Raw genomic sequence first — 11,482 nt, 5'->3', positions numbered from 1 at the left:
CCCCCCCCTTGTGTGTGTGTGTGTGTGTGTGTGTGAGTGTGTGTGTGTGTCACAGGAATTCAGGCTACCTACAATCTCTGGCCTGGAGTTCATTTGAACCTAAGGCATACCTGATCTTGCGTTCCATCCCGAAGGAAGATCTGCTTCTGTTTGGAGATGGACGTTGTCCGGTAGTAGTCCACCAGCTTATTTAGGGATGGGAACTTCTCAGTCCACAGGAAGTAATTGCCCTTGGTGTCTCGCATGACTTTGAAGTGCTGGACGTCGTCCTCGTGCCTGGAGATCAAGCAAACTCAGGTTGTGTGTTCCACGGTGACCATGCCCCTGCTGGGGGCACTGTTTTCGCCCAGGGATGGTGATGTTCTCTTTGGATGGGCATTGTATGAACATTTCTTGGGGCCAGAGGGTGACATAAGCAAACATTTGTTTCCCCTAGATAGGACGCCAATGACAGAATGAAGTAATGATTCCACTCTAGTCTGGCTTTGTCAACCAAGGAGTTTAATTAGACAACATACAAGCAGCTATGCCAATGAAGAGAAAGTCTCTTTCCCTCATCCTCTACTAACTGCCTTCATAGTCTTATGATCTTCTCTCCATTTCATGATGGGGCATGATTACACCATCTCAGGTAGGCACTCACTGCTGCTGAGTGTTCAGGAGGCCCGTGGCCCTGTTACACCACAGGAGAGCTGCTCATTCTACAGCAGCAGCTGATCTAGATATGGGCAACCTGTGTTAGCATTTTGTCTAACTGGACAGGAGAGGATATGGAGACTGAGAGAGGCCCAAGGGCTTAGTCCAGGTCAATAGATAGCAAACCTGAAGGAGAACACCCTGTCTGATTCTAGCTGGCCTCGGTAATTATGCTGACTGCTTTTAGATCTGTGCCTTTTGCTACCAGTCGGGACCTCAGGTGGTCAGGCACAATCTGTACTGGCTCTGCAGAAATCGGATTAGCCATCTGAAATAAGGAGGTAGATTTTATTCTCAGCTCTGGCCTTTCTCCACAGCTAAGTCATTCTGTCTTGGTTATCAAGTTTTGTTTTGTTTTTCCAGACAGACTTGTGTTTGCATGTTGTAGCTGCACGAGCATTCGTGCTGTCGATGGCTGGTTCCAGCAGAAAGGTCAAGAGGTAAAGGGCTTTGGGGAGTAGAGATTCCTCTGAAGCTTAGTAGGGGATTCCCAGGGATAGTTTTAGGGGTTTGTGTTTGGAGGGAACCGGGATTCTGGCCTTTATTCTCATCTTTAATCTGGGTTCTGTTCATAGTCAAGAGAAGCCAACAGTTAGACAGTTACTTCTTGCCCAACTAATTTGTGGTAGAAATTGAAACATGGCCATCACTGCTGGTCTTTCCCAGGAGTTTGGACACTACCAGTGTCTTTTCTTCAAGATATAGCATCCCAACTCATAGAGGAGGAAGTATTTCTGTACAGATAGTTGTGAGCCTTCATCTGGTTGTTGGGAATTGACTTTAGGACCTCTGCTCGCTCTGGTCAACCCTGCTCACTCCAGTCGGCCCCACTTGCTCAGTCCCTGCTCCCTCTAGCCCAAAAAATTATTTATTTATTATAAATAAGTACACTGTAGCTGTCTTCACATGCATCAGAAGAGGTCATCAGATCTCATTACGGGTGGTTGTGAGCCACCATGTGGTTGCTGGGATTTGAACTCAGGACCTTTGGAAGAACAGTCAGTGCTCTTACCCACTGAGCCATCTTACCAGCCCAGAAGTATTTCTGTGTATAATAATTATTCACCCAGCCCCTCTCAGCAATCACAATGGACATCACGTTGCTGCTTAACATCTGTGTCTATAATGTCGGATGACCTACTGGTATTGAGGAGGGTAAAGAAAGGGATGTGACTGTAGTCGCCAGATCCGAAAGACTAGCATCTTAGCAAGAGAACCATCATGGGTTCTTAACCCTTTGTGTCCACGCCATACAGTATTTGTAAGGATATATAAAAGTGGTTTTGCTTTGGGATGTCTAGTGCATGCTTTCAAAAGATAGTGTGGAGAGTCCTCTAATGACCACAAGAAGTTGCCTTGTCTCAATACCAGGCAAGACTCTGGCAGAAGTCTAAGCTAAGCAGTGTATATGATTCATGTCAGGCAAGGAATATGACCCATAATTCCTAGCTGAAAAAGTCAAGGTTCTGAAAATTGAAGGCATCAAAAGATGCACTTCAGCCTAACAAATTGCTTGGTGCAGTTTGTGACCAAGGTCCTTAAAAACAAGTTTAATTGGGGCTGCGGTTTAGTAGTTAAGAGTACAGGTTGCTCTTCCAGAGAACTGGGGTTGGATTCCCAGCATCCATATGGTGACTAACAACCATCTGTAATTCCAGTTTCAGGAGATCAAACTCCCTCTTCTAGCTTCCACATTCCCTTCATATACATGGTATGCAGACAGACATGCCAAACTCATACACACAGAAATTTTACAAAAAAAGGAAAATATAAAATTAAAATAGGGTTGGTTGGTTTATTAATAGACCAAATTTTCTCTAATGAAGATCCGAGGAGTTTAGAATTTGAGATATATTAATATTGGCTTGAGCTAATATTTATGATTTCCCAATATAAGAAGTTTTAGTTAAGGGGAATTAGGAGTATAGGGCTAGTGACAAAGCCAGTGTGTGATGGCTTGGATAAGAATGGTCCCAGGAGACTAATGCATTTAAGTGCTTAGTCACCAGTGAATTGAACTGCTTGAAAGGATTAAGAGTGGTCTTGTTGGAGGAAGGGACTTGGGGTGTCTCTCCTTCCCTCTCCCCCACCTCTCTCTCTCTTGGCCTGAAGATCAGGATGTAGCTCTCAACTACTTCTCCAGCACCATGTCTGCTTGTTCTCTGCCACACTTCCCATCATGATGAAAGTGGACTCACTCTCTGAAACTGGAAACAAGCCCCTAATTACATGCTTTCGCTTATGAGAGTTGCCTTGGCCGTGATGTCTTTTCACAGTAACAGAATAGTGACTAAGACAGTGGGTAAAGGTGCCTGCCACCAAGCTTGATGCCCCAAGTTCAGTCTCTGGGACCCACATGGTAGAAGGAGAGCCTCAACTCCCTAAACATATCTTCTGATCTCCACATGTGCGTATATGCACTCCAGTCACCACATATGTAACACAGACAGACAGACAGACACACACACACATACACATGAAATACATATACATATATATGTACATGTGTGTGTGTGTGTGTGTTCTTTTTGTTTTAGCAAGATGTCAAGGTTGGTGACATTAAGGAGACAAAGGTATTTGCAAGCACACTCGAGGTGCACATGCCTAGAGACAACTGGCTCACAGTTTATTAGTCCTTCCTGCCTACACTTTAAAAGTTCCTCTTTATCGAAATAACGAAGCAGCCAGTTTATCATCAGAGATTAGATTTCTGCACTGGAAGCAATAAAGCCTCACACCTTTAGAAACCTATCAACTAAGGCAGGGTAGTGTTGCCTGTCCATTCACTGGGCAGGGGTGTGTGTCCTGTGAAGGCTCTGGCCTCCACTGCTAAGAGCTGCATTTCTTGCATTACGTGGCCACTGAGTCTGACTTGCAGGCTTTGACACGTTGACCACACACACTGCATGCAGAGCTGGGGCTTCTCAGTTTAGGACTGTGTCACATCCCTGCCTGGACTGAGTCACTTCCTGTAAGGTACGGTACAAGGGTTACAGTGTCAAAGTTCTTTCTGATCCCCCTCCCCGGGGGGTGGGGGGGAGGGCTCCCTCATCTCTACTCTTTTCAGTTCTGCTTTGCCAGGACCTTGCTGCTGAGGGAGAGCGACCTTGCTCTGTGTCCAGCAGCAGCTTGGGATTTCTGCTTTTCTCCAGCCTTTCTTCAGCCCTCTACTGACAGAGGCAGAAAAGCTTAAGATCTAGACCTCTGTCCTCAAGTGGGATCTCCCTTTTCTTCTTCCTCTCCTGCTTCTACAGCTACTCCTCGATGTCTGCAGGGTGTCTGGTGCTGTTCAGAGCACACATGTAACACAGATCAACTTGCTTTCTGAAAAAGGGGTGGGACAGGGAAATAGATAAATGCACACCTTTTTCTTTTCTTCAACTGTTTCTTAATATGTAGCCCTGGCTGTCCTAGAACTCACTGTGTTGACCAGGCCGGCCTTGAACTTAACAGCCTGTGAAACCAGCCTGGCCCTGTCTCTTGAGTGCTGGAATTAAAGGTATGAACTACCACTACACAGGTCATTTTGAACAGAGATCCATGTGTGGAGGAGCTGAGGACACATGTTCTGGGGAATAAATAGGCGAATAGTTAAAGAGATGCCACCATGTTTCTGATCCATGTTTCTGACCCATTCCCTTCCTGAGATGTCAGCTAATTTCTCAGCTTCAGCAGGCTGAGAAGGAGGATCAAGGCGAGTTTAGGAGTCACTAGTACCTGACAGAGATGGAGAAGTCTCCTGGGGAACTCTGGCTGGCCCTGATGATGAAGAATCCGATCCCCTTGCCCATGAGTAAGTTTTCTGCTTGATGTCGGGAAAGGCCTTCATGGAACCACCTAGTGCAAGACAGGGCAAAAGGGTTCTTTGAGAGAGGTGATGGTGGTGCAGAGGGAGAAGGGACATGGAAAAGAGGTGACTCAAGGGCAGAAGCCAGGGACCCTGAGTCAGGGTTTGAGGCATGCATTCTAAAACCTAGCGATGGTAGTCAACTGCTTCTGGGGAGGCGATGACCCACTGCTCTGCACTTGCTCCAGAAGTTTCTCTCTAGCTTGGGAAACTTGAATCATGGAAGTTTGCTGCTGTACCAAAATGGGGCCACGTGGGATTGGCTCACAGTGGGAAGTCATCTGCCACCAGGAGAAGAGAATGCATGGGATAGAAAAGGCTGCTACAGGCATGGAGGCAGGACATCAAGCCAAGCTGGTAAACAAGGCCTGGGCACCCATTCCCTTCCTGAGATGTCAGCGGTCGGCCGCTTTTCCCCAGGAGCATTGAGGACAGTTCTAGCTCAGCGGGGTCAGGTTCTTTGGGCTAACACGGGAGCCTCAGGGGCTTGACTGCTGTGTCCAGCAGGGACTGCCAAGTGTCCAGGAAATCTTGTAAACACAGCAGCTCTAACAGTAACATCTGCAGCCGTGAGCCACCCCCTGCACTTTGAGGTCATCCATCTAAAAACAAAACAAAACAAAAAAATGAATCCAGATCTGGTGATCCTTTATGGAGATGTAGGAGATCTAGAAGATGAAATAGAGATGTAGAAGAGAAATCAAATTCCCCAGAGCACATACAGTCAGGGCAGGAGTGGCTGGAATGTTCCAGAAAAAAAAAAAGTCAAACACATTGCGTTAGGTGAACAGTGACTGCGGCTTCTGCCAGGAGAACACAAACTCTGTTCTGCTCTAGAATGAGGGTTTCCGTCACAGCTGGTAGAGGTTGGACCCTGTCACATGACTTCTAGAAGGCTGCTCTAATTGCTGTCATTGGAAGGCTAATTAATGCTCATATCCCTTTAGGACAAATGCACCGCGGGCCTCTGTGCTTCACAGGATCTGAGACCCTTGACTCTAGACTTAGATAACAGGAGGGACACTTCCTCCAGACCTGACCACAGCAGCAGGCTGGAGCCTGTGGTTTCTGGTGTCCCACACCTCTGCAGGGCGGAACAGCTGACTGCCACATGGAGAAAGCACAGGAGTGACCGGAGTAGGTGGGTGGTGTGTGCCGCCGCAGCCATAGCTTAAAGGGAAGCTTGTAGCAGAGGCAACAAGCAGAGACCTTTAGAAAGGCAGAGGCATTTAGAAAAGCTACGTTCCCTAACTAGAATAGAGTATGGGATTTTTGGTTTTGTTTTTAAGACTTCCAAAGTTTTCCACACATTTTGTGTCAGACACAGGAGGCCAGGGTTTCAATCTTCCTTATTGTTTCAAGGCTCACTTTTCACTTTATTAGACATCTTTTATTTATATTTTTGTTTGAATTAGTTAATTAATTACTTTGAAATAGGGTATCTCTCGGGCTGGAGAGATGGCTCAGTGGTCAAGAGCATCGACTGCTCTTCCGAAGGTCCTGAGTTCAAATCCCAGCAACCACACGGTGGCTCACAACCATCCGAAATGAGATCTGACGCCCTCTTCTGGTGCGTCTGAAGACAGCTACAGTGTATTCATATAAATAAAAATAAATGTTAAAGAAAAGAAATAGGGTATCTCTATAAAACCCTGGATATCCTGGAACTCATCGTGTAGACCAGGCTGGCCTCACAGAGCTCTGGCTGCCTCTGCTTCTGAAGTGCCCGGAATCGATGGTGTACACCACCACACCCAACCTATTGCTTTTGGTTTTTTTTTGGGGGGGGAGACAGGGTCTCACGTAGCCCTGACTGACTTTAAGCTTGTCATATGTTAGAGGCTGGCTTTGAACTTCTGATTCTATTTCCCATAACTGCAGGCACAGGGATAACCTTTTATTCCACCTTGGCCGGGTCTCACAGCTCTTATTGATCATCTTTGAACACCTAGGACCATTTTCTTGGCGCTTGGAAAATAGTGGTGAACAGAGTGGACAAGTGACTTCACTCTCAGGAAACTGACATTATAGGTAGCCTGGGAGACGCACAATAACAACAGAATAATCAAAAATGGCCTGCCAGGGGACTGTGAGTCAGGAGAGAAAATGGAAACAGAGTGGACAGGATGCTGGGGGTGGAAATCATTTATAAAATGGTCACAGGAGATGGCTTTGAAAGCCTGACAACCTGAATTGTCACGATCCCCAGCACCCACATAAAAGCCTGTCCTAGGGATGGGAGCCTGTAAGCAGGACTGGGGAGACTAAGGCAGGCAGATCCTGAGGCTCACTGGCTAGCCCGCCTAGCCGAATATTAGCAAGTAATAGACCAGGCAGAGACCCTGTCCCAAAGAGGTGAATGATATTCCTCCAGGTGACACATGAAGGTGTCCTCTGACCTCCACAATATGGCATAATCATACATACCACCACTGGGGAAAATAAAAAATAAGAAAGGTTTACTGGAGAAGAGTGTGTGTGTGTGTGTGTGTGTGTGTGTGTGTGTGTTTTGGGGGTGGCAGGGTGAGGAGGATCTAGCAAAGGAGCCTGAGGAGGAGAAGCCAGGGCACTGGAGGCCCCAAGGAGAGGAGGCATGAAGACCGCATTATGGCAGTCACCGAGTATGTTCTAAAGGGAAGAAGGTCCCATCCTGCCGAGGTGGTGGCTAAAAAAGTAAGGATGCAGTCAGTAGTTGGCTGGGACCTCGTTGACAGGAGGCTGGGGGTTCCTTGGAGGATGGGTGTGCCCGCAGGCCAATTGGCAAACACTTTTGAGGGAATGAAAGGAAAACTGGAAGGAGTTGGGAGCACCAGTTTCGTGGCTTTGTTTTTCATTTGTGTCTTTGGCCAGGGAGGTGGTGACTGCAGGGAGCCTGTCAGCTGAGTACAGAGAGTAGATGGGGAAGTGGTGTGTGTGGGGGTGTCTATTGCTGGAGGCACAGGCAGCTGCATCTCAACGTGGCTGCTGGACGTGCTGGGCCAGTGGGAGTGGGCATGTGGTGGGGGAGGGGATCAAGACACTTCTCTTTGGGTGGGTTCCCTCACCCGCCATACACCTGGGAGGAAGGTGGCAGAGCTGAGAAGTAGGTGGGAGATTGACTGGCCTCAAGTGGCCCCCTAGCAGATGACAGCGGCACTAAGGGCCCACGGGGGAGGGGGACAGTCAGTGGTTAGCCTGTTGGCTCAGTGGTCTCTCCTGGATCACGGAAGGTGACTGCCTGAGTCACCGATACTACTATGATTTTCTTACAAAGCCTAGGCTCTTAAGGGCTCAACCCTGGCTCTGAGACAAGATTAGATTTCTATCTAACCCTTGTGGTCAATTCTTGAGACAAACACAGCCCAATCTGTGTTTCACTTCCTCTTTCTGGAGGGAACCCCCCCTGGTGCCCCCCCTCCCCCCACTGGGGTGAGCAAGCGGATAGAGTTTGGGATTCCTGCTTAGGGTGGAAAGCCACATTAGGCAGTCAAGAACTTTGCAGGAATGGCTTTTGATGAGTGATGTTCAACAGCGCCCCCTTTGGGATTCTTGGAGATCCTGCAACTGCATTCATTATAGGTGATTTTAACAAGCTTCCCCTTTCCCTACTCCTCCCTCCCTCCCTCCCTCCCCCCTCCCCGTCTTTCTCTCCTGTATGTGTGTGTGTGTATATATATGTATATATGTATATATGTATATATAATTAAATAGGCGATGCATGCACATGGTGTAAACTTCAGAAGGGAATGTGATGCCATGCAAATAAACCTCCCTCCTACCCTGGCCTTCCGCTGTGGGGTTCTGGAGGCTGGGGAGGGAGATCTCCAGAGGCAGCCATTTCTGACAGTTCCTTGGGTATGCATAGATAATTTTAGTGACGACTGAAAAAGTAAGGGGAGCGTGTGTGGGTAGACCCATCTTGGCAGGCTGGAAATACTTACTCAGGAAACTCGATATCTATAAAATTCTTAGGCACATATCCTTCTTGGCTTCCGAGCTCCGCCTTGAGCCACTCTTCCTGGTTGCTTAGGATCTAGATGGAAAAGAACAAAGGATTCTGATGAGGGGACACCAAGCAGCAGGAAGGGACTGCAGAGCCACGAGGAAAATAAGCCTAAGGGACTGGAAGGGACACCAGCCCCAGGGCTTAGTGGGAGGAGGGAACACCATGGCTTAATTCTCTAGAATCTGGCTTTTCTTTACACCATTATTTTCCTCCACTTACGCTGGGCACTCATGTCACACACACACTCACACACACACACATATACACACACAGCTCAGACCTGGCGCTCAGAGACTGCCCTGAATCCCTTCTTATAAGTTTAGTTCTTCACATATCTTTATGTGCATGCATTTGTCTGTGTGTGCGCACAAGTGTGCCAGAGAGCATCTATGGAGGTCAGAGGACAACTTTTGGTAGGCCTCTCCTTCTGCTTTGTGGCTCCCAGGGATCAAAGTAACCTACTGAGCTGTCTTATCAGCCACCAATGTATTAATTCATTCGTTAATTCTTTTGAAAGACGTCCATATGTAGCCTAAGCTGGCCTGGAACTCGCTATGAGGGGTTGTTTTGAACTCTTTGATCTTCCTCCTTCTACCTTCTACCTACCAAGTACTGGGGGTTATAGAAGTATGAAAAACCATGTCTGACCAAAAATTTATTTTTAAACAAGAAGATTAAAACTTAGATGTCTAAGTGAGACCAGCATCTAAACTATAACATTTTATATTTCATATTCCCACTTTGAATTTTGAAAAGAGTAGGGATGGAACTCCAGATGCTTGAGATGACAGTTCAGGTATGACATGCCCGTCACCTCAACACTCAGGAAGGCGAGGCAGGAGGATTTCTGTCAGTTGGAGGCAAGCCTGAGCTGCTTAGTAGTAAGCTCCAGAGCAACAGAGCGAGAACTTGAGAGGAACAGGGCGGACCGGGGCCTCTCTACAGAGACACTTGCTGTGCCCTTTATAAACTTAGCATCAGATCATAAACAAAACCAAGAGTTCTTCTGTCTCCTTACTATAGGACCCTCCATGACTGATACCTAGATGTGGTCACCTGCCTTGGTCACTCACTTACTCAGCAGATATGGCTGTATATATCTTCATTGATTTCAGAAAACAAAAACAAAAACAAGACGCCCTTAAAAATATTTGCCATCTCCACTTTGAAAGCTTCTAAAGTATGTGGGCTTAGACTAGAGCAGTGACTCTACCCAAAGGTATTAGAGACCGGGAAACCTTTGATGGTACCACCAAACCTCTGAAGTCACTTTCCAATGGCCCTCTCCCTCTCCCCTCCCACCTCCCACCTCCCACTCCCAACCCCACCTCCCGGTTCTGGGCTTGGAGGAATATTAACTCTTTGGTTCTCTCTCTTGTAGCTGAAAATGTTTTCATGGGTGGAGATGCTAGGGCAGAAGGAAGTGCAGAGGGCAGATGGGAAAGATTGCCTGGAGACCTCCCCAGTCAATGCGATGAGCTAATTGGGCCAACTGTGATGACCTCCAAACAGGGTCTGAGGTACATTCCTGGAGTTTGGCGGCTTCGCCCTAGCTGGGCTTTATTAGCTGGGGGAGGTTAGAAACACAGGGCCTTGCAGCCCGTGTTGAAAATTCTGGATTTTTATCTTGAGCTTGATAAAAAGATTTTTAACTCAGGAAATGACAGTAAGAATGAGAGTTAAGGAGGAGCTTTGAAGAGGAGCTGGGGGCGAGGAGGGACAGAGGGAGATGGGCGTAGCCCACCGGGTAAGGGACAGGGGGTCTGAGCTTAGGAGGGGCAAAGGAAAGGAAAGCGGGCAGGGTTTTGTAACCATTTAGGGTAGCTGAGGGAGAAGGGGATTCTGGGAAAACGTTGGGTTTCTAGCTTGGGAGACTGAGTGGGTGGTGATGTCTCTACTGAAATAGAGAGGCGCAGGAGTATGAGGGACCCGTGGGCTTCAGCTTGTAGCCGGTGAATTCCGGCTGCACTCCTTCCACCGAGGAGAAACCCTCGGCTAGCTTTGGGTGCTGGGGATGTACGTGTTGGATGTAGGCGCGAGCTGGGGGCTGGTGACTGGGGTTTCCAAGACTCACCCAGAAAGGGTAGGAGTGGAAGTCCTGGATCCCTTGGATTTCTCTCTTCCACATCGAAAGCTAATGCTGGAGAAACCCATCTTTTCCTTCCTCCCTCCCTCCTTTCCTCTCCCACCCCCCTTCTTCCCTTCCTTCCTGCCACAGAGTTTCCTGTGCCACCAAATCCCTAGGCAGCCGAGTGGTCTTGAATTTCTGATCTTCCTGCCTCCACCTTCTGAGTACTGAGATCACAGGCAAACACCACCACATCTATTTTATGCTGTGCTGGGAAAAGTCTCCAGGGCTCCCTGCACGGCCGGTGAGCTCTCTGCTAGCTAGCTGAGCTTCGTCCCCAGGTCTAGGCGCCACTCTTTAATTTTTCTCATGAGACAGAGCCTCACTATGTAGCCCTGGAACTCACTATGTAGATTTGGCTGGCCTCGAACTCATAGAGACCAGCTTGCCTTTGCCTCCTGAGCTCTGGGATTACAAATGTGGCACCATTATGCCTGGCATTGCCTCTAATATCCCTGCTGAGGTAGAAGAAAAGTGCCATCAGGTTTGGAAGAGGAAAACCTGGTTTCTAGCTTGAGTTCTGTCACTAGCTGTGTGACACAGGACATATCAATTAGCCATCTGAAATGCAGCAGCTCACCGGAGCCTTACAGAGCTTAGGTGAGGACAGACAGAGCTCTGGCACAGAAATATGTATGTGTATCTTTTTTTTTTCCTTCTTTGAGACAGGGCTTTCTATGTAGCCCTGGCTGCCCTGGAACTTGATCTGTAGATCAAGCTGGCCTCAAACTCAGATCTGCTTGTGTCTGCCTCCCAAGTGCTGGGATTAAATACCTGGGTCACCAAGCTGGCAAACATTCACATGTGTGTATATATATATATATAT

At 47.8% G+C, this 11,482-nt stretch overlaps 1 protein-coding gene across 4 annotated transcripts in view; it reads right to left on the bottom strand.

The window, feature by feature from the left end:
• Grap2 (GRB2 related adaptor protein 2) overlaps positions 1–11,482 on the bottom strand; it is a 78,577-nt gene that overhangs the window by 9,181 nt on the left and 57,914 nt on the right. For all 4 annotated transcript variants that reach the window (XM_031349831.1, XM_031349849.1, XM_031349821.1 and 1 more), the window contains 3 exons: positions 8,464–8,555; positions 4,414–4,533; positions 111–276 (listed from right to left, as the gene is read on the bottom strand). In XM_031349831.1, the coding sequence (XP_031205691.1) occupies positions 111–276; positions 4,414–4,533; positions 8,464–8,555 (378 nt within the window). The remainder of the gene's footprint in view (positions 1–110; positions 277–4,413; positions 4,534–8,463; positions 8,556–11,482) is intronic.

Source organism: Mastomys coucha, unplaced genomic scaffold (assembly GCF_008632895.1).
Source record: "Mastomys coucha isolate ucsf_1 unplaced genomic scaffold, UCSF_Mcou_1 pScaffold11, whole genome shotgun sequence".
Classification (NCBI taxonomy): domain Eukaryota; kingdom Metazoa; phylum Chordata; class Mammalia; order Rodentia; family Muridae; genus Mastomys; species Mastomys coucha.
This window is presented reverse-complemented; position numbering and strand designations above follow the sequence as displayed.